Source organism: Mirounga angustirostris, unplaced genomic scaffold, assembly GCF_029215605.1.
Source record: "Mirounga angustirostris isolate CCGP_5_RB_7025 unplaced genomic scaffold, mMirAng1.0.hap1 SCAF_7, whole genome shotgun sequence".
NCBI lineage: Eukaryota > Metazoa > Chordata > Mammalia > Carnivora > Phocidae > Mirounga > Mirounga angustirostris.
The window spans coordinates 55593161-55608219 of record NW_026991715.1 but is presented as its reverse complement, the minus strand read 5'-3'; the positions used below and the strand labels follow the sequence as shown (position 1 = coordinate 55608219).

Sequence of the window (15059 nt, the reverse complement as noted above, 5' to 3'; positions counted from 1 at the left end):
TTTTAAACACAAAAAATTGCAATTAATGACAAGGCTTTCTCATGATCTTATAAAGGATCATTTATATTTTCAATATGTCTGGATAGCTGCACCTCTAAAATCACTTTAGAGAGCCCCATTCTTCCCAAGCAGAGATTTCTCTTCACAGACAGCCCGTGGGTGAACTACAAATAATAAAAAAAAAAAAAATACACTCTTTCTAGATATGGTAATAATATTTTTTTCAATTCTTGTGTTAGAATTAAAAATAATAAGTCTATTTCCAAGAAATTAACTTACTAAACAATGTAAGTAAACACTAGAAGATTACAGAACTACAAGCATGTACTCCTGAGATGAAGTATTGAAGGTGGTTCCTAAAGGGAGGAGTCCTCTTTGGAAGGGAGATGTGTGTATTTTGCAGTTAAATTCCTGAGAAATATATTTTTTTGAACTTTTAAAAAAGATTTTATTTATTTATTTGACAGAGAGAGATAGTGGGAGCAGGAACACAAGCAGGGGGAGTGGGAGAAAGAGAAGCAGGCTTCCCGCTGAGCAGGGAGTCCAATGCGGGGCTGGATCCCAGGACTGGATCCCAGGACCCCGGGATCATGACCTGAGTTGAAGGCAGACGCTTAACCAACTGAGCCACCCAGGCACCCTATTTTTTGAACTTTTGATTTGGGGATACAAAATTTAAACATGCGCCACTGCAGACCACTGAGATCAGAGCTAAATAAGTCTCTGTGTTGGTGTGTGTTGGGGCAGGAGGGCGAGTCCTCCATAGGTTAACTGTGGTAATGAAAATTCTTGAGTCAGTGTAAATAATTTCGCTGTTATAAAACACAGATTTAGACCTTTGCTGACATTCTGAATTCTTGAGGATTTCTGAATCCTGCTCAGAGGCCATGAAATGCTTGTTTAAGGAGCTGTTGCACAAGCATAGACTGCTTAGTAAGACCCAGAAGCCACTAAAATATCTTCTCCATGAAAGAAACTCAACTCCCAACTACACTGTCTAAAGACCCACAATTTGAAACTGGATTATGACATTTTATCTACAGAATTCCCAGGTTAAAATGTACCTACTCTTGGGAGAGGTACCAACTACTCTCAGCCAGTAATACCTTGCCTTGAACTTATTTTCAGACCACTTAACTGGCCCTAGAGAAGCAGATTTAGGGGGTGGAAAGAGCCTGGCCCATGGAGTCCTGTGTTGGGAGAGGCTGCTGGAACTGGGACATGATGACAGAAAGCTCCGCTCTGCCCTCGCGGCCTCTATAACACCCGACAGCAACTATGCAAGCCTGTTTCCTCAGCCATCGTATGGGGGTACCCACTTCACCGCTTGTTGTGACCTTGACATTAGCTCAGTGGCATGTGTGAACCAACCCTCATGGCAGAATATTAAACCACTAGAGAATGCTGAAGTGGAGGGACCTGGACAGCCAGAGAAATATTTTAAGGTCATCTCAGACCTCCAAGGATGTAGGACAGGTAAGGCAGAAAAGAGATATAAAACTATGTGTGTGTATGTGTGTGTGTGTGTGGGGGAAATGTTCACAATTTTGGAACTAATTCTGGTGGAGTCTTAACTCCTACTTTTTAAAATTGAAGATAATGTGCAGAGTGTGAGTCTGAAAGTCTCAAAATTGTGAGCAAGTTGAGGTTACAAATCCAGAAGGGTGCGGGAAAACAATGGCTGTGACTTCACTAATGTGTGTGCTCTCTTAAGACAATGGGGTTCCTTTGAGGATTTCTGGGGTGAAAAAAGTGTAGGAAAATGACCAACCTTTATTGAGTGCCTACTGCATACAGAGTGTTACAAAGAGCTAGGTGCGTGGAAGTTCAGAAAGGAACAGAAAAAGAGCAAACACCCCCAATGTCCACTGGTGGATGAATGGATACACAAAATGTGGTCTATATATAGAAAAGAATATTATTCAGCCTTAAAAAGGAATGAAGTTCTGATACATGCTATAATATGGATGAACCTTGAAGACACTGTAAGTGAAATAAGCCAGTCACAAAGGACAAATGTTGTAGTATTCTACTTTTATGAGGTAGCCAGAATAGTCAAATTCATAGAGCTGGGAAGTGAAGTAATGGTTGCCAGGGGCTGGGGGCTGGGTGGGGGTAGGAATGGAATTATTGTTTAATGGATACAGAGTTTCAATTTGGGATGAAGGAAAAGTTCTGGATATGGATAATATGATTGTTGCATCAGTGTGAATGTACTTAATGTCTCTGAACTGTACACTTTGGTAAATTTTTACTACTGTATTATGTTACTGATATGATGTTTGTGTGTATGTATATTCATGTTATACATAACTTAATTACATATAAGCCTCTAATTGAGCCTGTTCACAAGAAAAAAATTAAAAGGTAAAAATAAAGTGGTAAATTTTGTGCTATGTGTATTTTAACACACACTGAAAAACAAGCAAACAAAAAACAAGGACTGGAGCCCCCTTTGGCCTCTAGACGTTTGAGTTTACGAAAAGGGAAGATGCATATAGCCCCAAGGAAGGGCAGCGCAGGGTGAAAGAATGGTTCTGAGGCTAGGCAAGGACCCCGAGGCACCACTCAGTTTTGAGTGGGGGAATCAGAAAGCACTTATCACTGGGCATAACAATTATCTACCTGGTTTCCCCAAGAGACTATGAGCACCTCACTAGGCACAAAGTAGTATCTCAGCACAGGCCTGTGGGATGACTTCGAGGAGGGACGCAGCCCCAAGTGTCCCGCCGAGTTTGGCAACATGTTGGTATTCACATTCATGGGTAAACTCCTGGGATGCTCTGGGGCCAAGAGAGGCGTCCAAGTTCCCAACCCGGGAGTTTAATCCCCCAGGTCTCTGCCAGCCTTCACCCATCGAAGCAGGCCCCTGGATCTTACGGAGCTCTCAGTCAGGGGGCCGAATGCAAGGGGCCAAGGCGGCGCCTTCCGAGAGTTCCGCCGCTTCCTCGATTTCTGTGGCTACTCAATCCCGATAACCCCCCGGGGGCTGCTGGAGCACCCAAACCGTCCAAGGGAAAACAGGAGAAACCTGCGGTCCAAAGAGAGACCTCTGCTCCTGCTCAGTCGTCCCAGAGAAGTAGGGCCTCAAGAAACGTAACGCTCTGCTGCCGGACGCCCAGTGGGAGGGAAGTCCGGGAGTCCACCCGCCACACTTGCCTCTCCAGCTCCGGATCCCGACCTGAGCCGGGGCCAGCAGGTCGCCGCGCTGCCGCCAGGGGGCAGCCCTCCCCCACGTGGGCACCACCTGGCCAGGCAGGCGCCGGGCGCTTTCCGCGTCCACGCGAGCGGAGCACACGGGAGGGCGATCGCCGCGTGGTCCCCAGCCCGCCTCACAGTATAGTTTCTCATCCCGCGTGCTAGCTTGAGTGGGTGGCGGTGGATATTTCCCAGCCGCGGCTGAGAACTGGGAACGCGTTTGGGAGGGAGGCTCGGAGGTGGGGCACGAGGGGGGCAAGAGGGGGACACGCGGGAAATGAAACACTTGGGTTTCCGCGCTCCGGAAATTTCGCGAGCGCGGAGCTAAAGGTCGCATACGGATGTGTAGCTTAACTAAAGCAAACAAAGCAAGTGACGTGCCCCAATGTGGGGCTTTAGAAAAGCTCACCCAAATCTCTGTGAACACTGTCCCTGCAGCGCTCCTCCTGGGTTGATCTTCCGCTCTGACCTTCACTAAATCCTAACACTTACCCCTGAGTGGCCAGAAGATAATTTGCCACGTTTTTCAAACGTTTCCAGGGAAGACCCCTTGAACCCTTTGGGGAGGGAGCTTTGGACAAAGTTACAAAAACGGAACGCAAAGTCAATCTCTTTGCCCTCCTTGGCCAGACAAGTTCAGGGTGATGGAATGACGGCTGTAACTGATCATCTAAAGTAACTAATGGTCTGCGAACAAATTCTTCCTCTCCGTTTTATCTTCAAATACTTCGCCACACACCAGTCCTCAGTCTAGTGAAAATCATGGTGTTTATTTAGCTATCGACTGAGTACTTAAAAAACTTCAGCTTCCAAATGTAAAAGTGAACTCCTTAGTAAGGACTCCTGGCTAGATCAACAAAGCAATGTAATGCCTGATTAATAGTGCTGATTAATGTTGACTCAGGTTAATGCTGAGCCCATTACAATAATGAAATGGTTCAGCCATTTTTCAGAGAATCAATGAAAAATAATTTATTTAGAACTTTGAGGCGTTCTCATAGATCTTTCAGAGATCTGTGATGGACTTTATGGGTCATTTGTAAGTGTGACTGGGAGGTAGTTGTCCTCGGCAACAAAAACTCGATTTTAAAAGAACTCTTAGGTTGGGGGGTCAGTTTATTTTTGAGACTCTGATTGATAAGGGGAGTAAGACGTTTGAAAACGTGAAAAACTTGGTGGATAAAAAGACGTATACAAAGGCAGCTCATGATTGTTCCTACAGAAAGCCATTGATTTTTGATAGTTTTTGCTAAGTGGTCATTTTAATCAGAAAGTTAAAAATTTGAGGCCGGTCCCCACTTTGAAATAGAAGCATTTTGGGAAATGCAAAAATCCAAAATGAATGGCTATGTGAGTGTGAATTCCACAAGCTATTAGGGTTTTTACACTAGCCACAATTATTTGAGTTGACGACAAGGACAGGAATACTTAAAATAGCGTATTTGAGTTATTTCTACTACCTCGTTACCTGAAAAGGAAAATTGGGCTGAACAGAACTCAAATCTTATTTTACAATATTATTTCGTTTCTTTCCACCAGTAGCAGCTATTGGAAATATTTAGATTTTCCAAAAACATTTTTAAAAGCTGGTTTGAAAGTTTTAATTAATATAGTTCCTATTATTAAGCCTGAGTAGAGGTATGTGTATATGTTGTAGTTACTTAAGCATTTTGAGATTACTGTGAAGTGTTGATTAGAATGTTCCTCTTACTAAGAACTATAGAGTCCCTTAACCCATTACGAAAGAACTTTCTGAGTTGTTTCTAGGTGCATTTTGTGTGTGTGTATTTGGGTTTTCACTAACATTTTCTATTTCTTTTCTGCATTCCATGATTACTTTCTTTATTCCCATGAAATTTGTCAGATCCTCTCATTAGAGTGGCTTAGTTTAGCTGTCAAGTTTCTAGGGCATTCAATTGCGGATAAGTGACTAAAACGCCAGCCTAACCACATTTTTATTAACAGATGGTGGAAAACAAACGTCTCTGGAGAAGAACCGAAGGGGACAGGTTAAAAGGTCAGTAAACAATTATTATTGTGCTTAAACTGGGGGTTTCTCAACAGATTTGATGGGGAGCCGCTGGCCCAGTCTGAGGGAGACGGGACAACCCAACAGATCTCAGGGCCATTCCCCAGGGACCACCTCGGACGATTGGGGGAGGGGAGTTACTTCCGGGCTGGACGGCTCCTACAGGCCATCGAGTGGTCAAACTGTCGCGTCACGAGAGCGCTTCTGAGGCTAGGGCTGAGGGCTAATTGGAGAGAAGGGGCCTGGGAATTCTACCTCTGAAGCGGCCCTAGGTCCAGACCACCGCGGGCCAGCGCGTAATTCAGGTCTCAACCCCTTTGACAAGGAGTGGTGGGGTCCTCTCTCCTCGGCCTCCCCCCCCCCCCATCTTCTCAGTTGCTGCTCCCTCCTCCGGGTAAACTTTCTCTCCGGAGCAGGGCTGATTTCCTAGGCATTCCTTCCCTTCCCTCGGTAGCGCTCTGACGTGCACACCATGTGACAGGCCCACTATAAGCCGAGGAAAGGTCCGCCCTCTCCTGGACTCAGCCCTCGCCTCGCCGAGCTCGGTCCCTAGACTCTCACCCGTCCCACACCTTCCCGGGCGCCCGGCTCTCTGACTGGCCCGCGCGGGGTCTCGCCACCCCCTCCTCACTGACCCGGGCGCGGGCGCTCCAAAAGGGGAAGGTCAAGTCCCCCGCCTGGGACCGGTGCGCGCGGAGCCGAGGGAGTGCAGAGACCGTGCGGCTCTGGCGGCAGCGTAGGAGTTACAAAGTCGCGGCGCGAGCCTCCGCAGCCGCCGGGCGGCCCCCGGGCAGCCCCCGGCACAGCTCGAGCAGCGGCGGCGCCCCCAGCGTGGCGCCCCCGTGCCGGGCCCGCCGCCCGGGACCCGGGCTGGGGAGCGGCGGGAGCCCGGAGCCCGGCGCCCCTATGCGCCGCCTCGCCGCCGCCGCGCCACAGCTATGACCCTGAGCACGGAGATGTCCGATGCCTCCGGCCTCGCGGAGGAGACCGACATCGACGTGGTAGGGGAGGGCGAGGACGACGACGACGAGGAGGAGGACGACGACGACGAGGGCAGCGGCGGCGTGGCCCGCCTGGCGGTCCCCGCGCAGCGGCGGCGGCGGCGCTCCTACGCCGGGGAGGACGAGCTAGAGGACCTGGAGGAGGAGGAGGAGGAGGACGATGACATCCTGCTGGCGCCGCGGTCGGGGGCCTCCCCGGCGCCCCCGGGCCCAGCCCCGGCGTCTGGGGCCGCGGCGGCCGGGGGCGGCGGCGCGGGCGCGGGCGGCGGCGGCGGCGCGGGCGCGGGCGGCGGCGCCAAGAACCCCCTGGTGAAGCCGCCCTACTCGTACATCGCGCTCATCACCATGGCCATCCTGCAGAGCCCCAAGAAGCGGCTGACGCTGAGCGAGATCTGCGAGTTCATCAGCGGCCGCTTCCCCTACTACCGGGAGAAGTTCCCCGCCTGGCAGAACAGCATCCGCCACAACCTCTCGCTCAACGACTGCTTCGTCAAGATTCCCCGCGAGCCCGGCAACCCCGGCAAAGGCAACTACTGGACGCTGGACCCCGAGTCCGCCGACATGTTCGACAACGGCAGCTTCCTGCGCCGGAGGAAGCGCTTCAAGAGGCAGCCGCTGCTCCCGCCCAACGCCGCCGCCGCCGCCGAGTCGCTGCTGCTGCGCGGCGCAGGGGGCGCGGCGGGCGCGGGCGACCCGGCGGCCGCCGCCGCGCTCTTCCCTCCCGCGCCTCCGCCACCCCCGCACGCCTACGGCTACGGCCCTTTCGGCTGCGGCTACGGCCTGCAGCTGCCGCCCTACGCGCCGCCCTCGGCCCTGTTCGCCGCCGCCGCGGCCGCCGCGGCCGCCGCCGCCTTCCACCCGCACTCGCCCCCGCCGCCCCCGCCGCCCCCGCCGCCCCCGCCGCCGCACGGCGCGGCCGCCGAGCTGGCCCGGACCGCCTTCGGCTACCGGCCGCACCCGCTCGGCGCCGCCCTGCCCGCGCCCCTGCAGGCCTCGGCTGCCAAGGCCGGCGGCCCGGGCGCCTCGGCGCTGGCGCGCTCGCCCTTCTCCATCGAGAGCATCATCGGGGGCAGCCTGGGCCCGGCCGCCGCCGCCGCCGCCGCCGCGCAAGCCGCTGTGGCCGTGCAGGCCTCGCCCTCACCCTCTCCGGTGACGCCGGCCGCGCCCGCGCCCGGATCCGCCGGCGGCGGCGGCGGCGGCGGCGGCGGCGGCGGCGGCTGCGCGGTTCGGGCGGCCGTGGGCCCGGCTGCCGCGCTCACCCGCTCTCTCGTGGCCGCCGCGGCCGCCGCCGCCTCCTCGGTCTCCTCGTCGGCCGCCCTGGGGACTCTGCACCAAGGGACTGCCCTGTCCAGTGTCGAGAACTTTACTGCTAGGATTTCCAATTGTTAATAACGCTATGTTAGCGCGCTTGGGAGAGAAGGTAGGAATCCCGGCTCCTTTTTTTTTTTTTCCCCATCTTGGTGGTTTGGTGTTTTGTTCGCTCCTCCCGGCGCGGCCCCTCCCGACCTCGCGCCCCCATTTTCGCCGCTTGGGATTCTCAGACCAGACTGTGTTGGGCAGCAGCTGAGGCGCGGTTTTCGGCTCTGCGGGTCCCTCTATTTATGCAAAGTCGCCCTATGCTGCAGCCCCCCGACCCGGGGTGGGGAGGAAGAGGATGCTGGTGGGTGCCCTCCCTTGTATAAGCGCAAGGGGCTTCCTTGACTTGTGGGAAATTTTTTAAAAAATAAATCTAAGCCTTTTTGAGGTCTAGAGATTCTCAGGTCCAGGCGTAAAAGTATCAATAATGTTCAAAAGAATGATACACAAATAGTGAAGGTCCTGAAGAGTGCCAGCGAAGAAGCAATAGTTTTTACTTGAGGACACTCGTCTGGTGTACTTTTTCATGAAAAGGAAAAATAATTAACATGTTTACACAAGGAAAAAAGTCAAAATTACCATTTCTTATTTTAACCTGTGTTTTGTATCATAATAGATATGCGGAATTTTTATTTTGTACTTACTGCGTATTCTTTACAAGGAGTATTGTAAATTTTACTGGCAATTATTGTACTATTCTAATGTAAGATTTTTTACACTTTTTCAGAAATAAAATGCTTAATTTTCAAAGAAAATCCACCAAAAAATGGGCTTCAGTCGTCCCCTTCTTAGTTTATTTTCTTTTCTGTTAAAAAAAAATTTCTATGGGAGTTAAGTAGGAACTCAATATAGAAGAGAAAATTTTATTTTCAAGGAGAATTTAACAAAAGCATCATGCCATGATTTTTCATTTAAACTTTCTAGGTCAAAACCATTGCAAAAAATCAGAAATTACTTTTAAATGATTACAATAGAAGTTACTTTAGTGTTCATTTTCAAACATCATTCTGTTCCATTTTGAAGAACATTGAGGCTATTAAAATTAATGCCACAGTTACCCTCAGATAATTTTATAGAACTTTTAATTTTGTTTTTGAGTTTCCCACCTCATTTGATTTCCACTTGCTTTTGAGCACAGTATTGTATATATCTATAAAAAGTCTGCAATACAACATTATATTGTAATGAAAGCACAAGCAAATAGGCAATTTTTAGTTTAAAAAATTTAATAGATATGATCAACACTCAAGTGGCTTTGAAGTCCTGAATAATATTTACATATATAAAGGAAACTTTATTTGAAAGCTCTAGTATTTAAAGCTACTGTTTTCTTGACAGAAGGGATTCCAGTAATTGCATAAAGAAATTTTTATTCTAAAAGGCAAACAGTGAAATTCTAATTTAAATGAGTAACTTAGGGTATGTAAGAGAAATCTTCAATTTTAGGGTAGCACACACTTTAAAAATGAAAATGTATCAGGTGTTTATTGAAGTAGTTATACAATTTTTGGTGATTTAGGATATCTTTTTTCAACTTTTGAGTGTTTTCATTAACTACTTGTTGCAGGCAATTTCTAGTTCTTCAAAAAAAATGTGAGACTAGTTTTGATAGATGTTATCGTGGGCTCCAAATAAAACCAAAGCATATGTAATATGTAATTTAAATGCTTAGTGAGTTGCAGAGGAGGTTAAATACGTTTATTAAATTCTTTTTCAAAAATCTAGACAGGTATGGACTGAAGATCTGCACAACTAAACATATCAGGTTAATGAAGACTGAATTTTAGGCCAGTATTTTTGCAGTGACATTCACCCTTGATGCCCTGTCCTCATGTCCCTTTTTAGGGAGGGAAAAATGGACTCTCACAGCCTCAAAATTAAGTTCTGGGTTTTTTCCTATCAAACATTTGGAGGAGATTAAATAAGAGTTTAAACATACCCTCAAAGTTTACCACTAAATATAGAGATACAGATTGAAATACTGTTAGACCAAGATCTTATATGCAAAAGTTATTTTTACCCTAGCACGGCTAAGAGAGGAGACATTGGAACGGAGAACGTCCGGATGCCGAAGCAGCACCGGGGTGGAGAGGCGTTAGCACGCGGAACCCAAACGGCACGGGCCCTGCAGGCGTGCCTCGCAGCCTTCTGTAAGTCACAGATCTGAAACTTAGAGCTGAAAGTCATTATGAGGAGAGAGTGAAAGAACAAGACCGTGGGTATTATTATTTTTTGCATGATGCTTGGATGTCCTGAAAGCAGGGAATCCCAGCTAATCCTCTCTGTTCACATTCCCGTATCTGTAAAAAAAAAAAAAAGTGCCAGGATGGGCTCTACCCCCCAAGTTGTCAGTGCTTTTAAGAGAATGGTAAGAAGGCACTGTGCAATCCAGCGCGGGGCTCATTTGGGGTCTGGAGGAGGGGTTCCGAATCACCCGCGCCGATTTGAGAGACCGCCAAGTGCTCGGTGAGCCCCTGAGCCGGAAGAAAAAGGAAGCCCAACCCGCCTGCTCACTCTCCAGTCTTGCCCCCGTCACCCTCCGGACTCTAGGTTCCACCGGAGGTGTTGCGGGCTCAGCGGCGGGTGGACAAGATAGTGGGGAGCGAAGGCGGCGGGGCAGGCAGGGAGTGAGCGGTAGCCTGGAACCGGGCGGCCAGGAGCGCAGGGCTCGCCCAGTCAGACTGCGTGGGCGAGCAGGTGCCAGAACAAAGGCCCCAGGGCTGCCCAGCTACCGCGGCCTTTGATGGGCAAGGACGTCTCCTCCCAGGGCTCCTCATTCGCATGCAAATCCAGCTCTGGTCCTCTTTTCTTTGAAGGCAAACAGAAGGATGTTTGTGTGTTTGTAAGGACGAAGCTTGCTTGAACAAGCCTTCCTCAATAGGCTGGGTCTCGAAAAATAAACCAGTTGGACAAACATTGGCCACCAGCTCTCCTCCTCCCAACTACAAAGTGTGGATTTGCTACAACTCATTAACCCGACGCTTTTCTCCCCTTCGTCTTGTTTCTCTGCTCATCAAACGCCCCCGTAGAGCCTGGAGACAAATGACCGAAGTGCAGTCAGGAGGGAATTGCAGTTAATAGGGAGAGGGATATATTGGGGCTAATGGTTCAGGCAGCTCCAGGAGAAGGACCACACAAAAAGGAGCCTCCCCATTCAGGGCTCTGTTGTGCTGCAGAGATTTACTCTGCAGCTAGATTTAGCCAAATGTTATCTATTGCGGGGGTAATGAAGCCCTTATGGATTGAATTGCTCCTTGTACCACACATGGTGTCATGACCTTAGATCGTTTCTTGGTTGATTTCTTTTTTCTCTGTTGGGTAATTATTTTATTTCTTTAAAATAAGAAGCTAGCGCTTCTGCTCAACAGTGTGTTTCCTCCCCATCCCCATCCTGTGCCTTTATTTAAAGAGTCACTTCCCTTCCTCTTAAAAAAGAAGAGAAAAAGAAAAAAAGAAACTGGGGAGGAGAAGGGGAAAATTGTGAGAATCTTTCCCATTTTCTCTCCTTGAGCCCTCTCTATGTTTGCACATCTCTCCTTTCCTGTCCCCCTACTCAGTGGCCCGTTCCTGCCCAAATTTTCTGCTGGTGGAACTGGAATTTGGGGGTATATTTACTACCAAAATGCTTACAGTGAATGTAGTAAGCATCCATCTGGGGAAAAAGCTTCTGCCTTTCAGGGTTGTTTTTTGTTTTGTTTTGTTTTTTTTTTGAGAGCCTACCAAATTTCTTCCTGTAGCCTGTCCTCTGAGAGAACTGGGGGAGGTGTTTTTTTCTGATAGAAGGTGATTATTTTGATGGAATACCAGCCTGTGTCATTTATTAAGGGCTGTCTGAGGCCAGTGGTTGTGCTTGTTTTGTTTTGTTTTTCTCTCTCTGGCCCCGGTGGCTCTGATTTCCTTGCTTGACGGAGGACCAAGCTTGGAGCAGCTAATGGTGTTATTACAACTGTTAGAGATGGGTAGGGATCTGATCTTACTACCCAAAGCCAGGAATTAAGGTCTCTAGTTCTAGTTTAAAAATTCTCTGCTGGCTACACATTTTGCTCATACCTATTTTTATCACTGACTGAGAAAAGTCATGTGGGGGCAACGTTAAGGTCATATCCGCATCAAACTCAATCTAAATCAGAAATGTGCCCAGCAATCCTCCAGTATCTCTGGGCTCCTCCAAGGGGATAACCATGGGACACACTGGAGTGTCAGGGGTCCCCTTCCCCCTTTAGAGCTGAGCCAGACAAGGACAGGCCCAGGAAGCAGAGGACAAGTAAAGTGGGCCCAGCATTGTCAGCATCCATTCCTGTCTCTCCTGGCTTCCTGGTGTTACAGCTGGGTCACACATACACACACACACACACACACACACACGCACACACGCTCATTGCCCATCAGCTGCCGCTTGCCTCTCTTCTGCCCTATGATTTTGTAATTAGGCATATGCTTTTTGTTGGTAAATGTGTTTGATGTCACGGCCAGTGAAATGTGGAGTGTTTATAAGGCCACGAATGTAAATGTGTAAATATGTTTAGTGTAAAATCTGGCCCTTCGACTTTAGCAATAAATACCCTGCCAATTTGGATACGATTACATTTGACAGAAAGATGGAGAATCTGATCATGACCAGCTGCTCTCGGCTCCTTGGGACTTGTACTTTCCCAAATGAATTCTTTTTCAGATAATTTCTTTGCATGTCACATCTCTCTAATCACATCTTTCCCTTGATGTGAACAGCTTGGGCTCCCTTTTATTGTTGACCGCTCTGGCACGCAGAAAACTTCCTGGTTCACTCCTTCTGCCTCTTTACCAGGAAAATACTATTCAGTAACAAGCAGAAACACACATAGAAAAGAACTGATTGTTATCATCAGTCCCCCTTTTTGATTTCTGAGCCTCCAGGTGGGATAAGATGGCTAGAAAAAAAAAACGAGATAAAGACTATGAGTTTCTGGCCCACATTTATAATTTCCTTGTCTTTATCATCATCATCATCATCATCATCATCTTCATCCTGACTTTAGAAACTGTTTTGAGCTGGTCTAACTTTTAAAAATAAACATTTTAGGAAATATAATATACATACAGATAAATACACAAATCTCAATTGCTTTTCACAAGGTGAACACACCCTTGTAACAGCATCAGTTATCAGAACCACTTATCTGTCCATTCCATTCACTACCCTCAGCACACACCAACTTTTAAAAAGGTTTTCACTAATATTCTCTCACCCACACTGAAATAGTGAGGACAAGAATTGTTATCGATCCCATTTTACAAATAAAGATATTAAGGTTCAAAAGATATGAAATGACTTGCCCAAGGTCATAGCTACTGGGACTTGAGTATTTAAATCCCATTTTGTTTCCTTTACATCACACTGCCTCTTTGTGGCCATCATTGTGATTTATTAAACACCCACTGTGGCAGGGCAATTGCCTTAGAGGTCACTGTGTAGAACAGTCATTTATTTCTCATACACCTTTTGCTTCCTTGCTAGATCCTGCTCTCTGTCTCTTCTACTCAGGAGATACCCCAGCCCCTTCTTGTAGATACATTTGGAATCTGTAGCCATTTATTTCACATGTGTCAGCTTTGTCTACCTAGTTCTATGTGACACTCCCCTGGCATCACTCTTCCAATCTTCTTTGCATCAGCAGTCTCTAAAATATTACATACACACCTACCTCACCTTTTCACCTTTGTACTATTTGTCCACTTCCTCTGCTTTTCTCCCTAATTTTTAATGGTTGAAATCTTCCAAACTGACAGAATTTTTTTGCTAAACTGCTAAGCCTGTTTTTATAACCAGACTTAAGGTCACATTGTCTCCATGTGAAAAAAGGAAGAATATGTAAGAGTCTGATCAACTGATTTAACATTTAATGAGAAAGGACATCATTTTTCTCGGAATCTACCCCCCCAGTCCAGACACATTCTTGAAGATTTTTGTCTTTAAACAGCTGTGTATGATATGAGTTAGCAGGTCCTTTTAGCCCTTGCACAATTAACCCATTGCCTTAGAGCCTCCCAAAGGATAGTCTCACCTGGAGCTGAGACCTGCCTGCTAGAGGTCTCCCTAAAATGATTTTGTGGGGAGGGAATTCCAGGCCACCTGCTGGAATCACATCTTTCCGTGGATGGGAACAATGCATCCTTGCCAGTTGTCACCAGAATCCTTATTGAAGCCCAGCCTCCTCAGGCAGTTGCTGGGGCCAATGCTTTGTCCCTTATGAGGACATCCAAGCTGGAGTCAGGGCAAGGATTGCATCTGACTAACTGTGAACTGCAGACCGCAGAGGAAAGTGTATATGGTGCATAAACACTTTCTAAGGGACAGTGCTCGATGCAAGATAACATTGATTTTCTAGAGAAAGAGTGTTTTTGTAAAACCAGAAACATTTTTATTTTGTTTTTTTATTTTTTATTTTTTAAAGTTTTATTTATTTATTTATTTTGGACAGAGAGAGACACAGTGAGAGAGGGAACACAAGCAGGCAGAGGGAGAGGGAAAAGCAGGCTTCCCGCTGAGCAGGGAGCCCAACGTGGGGCTCGATCCCAGAACCCTGGGATCATGACCTGAGCCGAAGGCAGATGCTTAATGACTGAGCCACCCAGGCGCCCCAACAATTTTCATTTAGATTTTACACGGTAAAAGACAACAAAAGCCCATTTCAGGAAGAAAAGCCATCAGTTAATATCAGAGGCTTTATTTAGAGAAACTGGAAAGTTCCGATTCTGAATTTGAAATCAGGAGACAGTCTGGAAGGTTATTTTTCTATTCTTAAAATGAGAGTGACTTGATTTTTCAAGATGGGGTGTTTCCCTGGATGTAGGATCTTACAGTTAAAGAAGGATCTGTCTAACCGTTAAGAAAAATACAAGCTATATGGAATGTGTCCATAGGCCCAGTGAGTCTGTTGAGCACCAGGAGAGGATCTGGCAGACCCAGGGTGATAGATCTGAGGCCCTGGGGCCTTGCCTGGCCCTCTGTGTCCCAGGGGGAACCAGGCACAAATTGAGGATTCTCTTATTTGCAACTACTGATTAGTAACAGACTACTGAAGACAAAGCAGGGGCACATATTAGTTATGGCAGAGAGCAGAAGCTTCTTTGCATACTTGCTTAGGAATTCCCATTAATATAAATAAAAGGCAGATATTTTCAGCAATAAAAGGACACAACATATTTTCTGAAACATCAACAATGAAGCATTATTATGAATGAAAAATAACTTCGTCCTCTATTTCTATTTTTTATTATTTTAATGCAGAGCTTCATTATATGAAAATGACCATGACAAGATTATGTGTGTTTTTTTAATAAATGATTGACTATGGAGAAGGGGAAAAAAAAATCACAAACCAAAAAATATCTCCAGAGCCCACAACAGGATAAATAAGACTAGTTGAAATTAAATGTTAGATCAGCTTTTACACTCACTTGTAGTTTTGAGGAGTGTGGGGATAGGTTGTAAGAAT

At 47.3% G+C, this 15059-nt stretch overlaps 1 protein-coding gene across 1 annotated transcript in view; it reads left to right on the top strand.

Moving 5' to 3' along the window:
* Nucleotides 1–5483: 5483 nt before the first annotated feature.
* FOXD1 (forkhead box D1) overlaps nt 5484–15059 on the top strand; it is a 47654-nt gene continuing 38078 nt past the window's right edge. Inside the window, exons 1-2 of the mRNA XM_045886939.3 lie at nt 5484–7648; nt 9610–9734. Coding sequence (XP_045742895.2) covers nt 6166–7617 — 1452 coding nt within the window. The 5' untranslated portion in view covers nt 5484–6165 and the 3' untranslated portion in view covers nt 7618–7648; nt 9610–9734. The remainder of the gene's footprint in view (nt 7649–9609; nt 9735–15059) is intronic.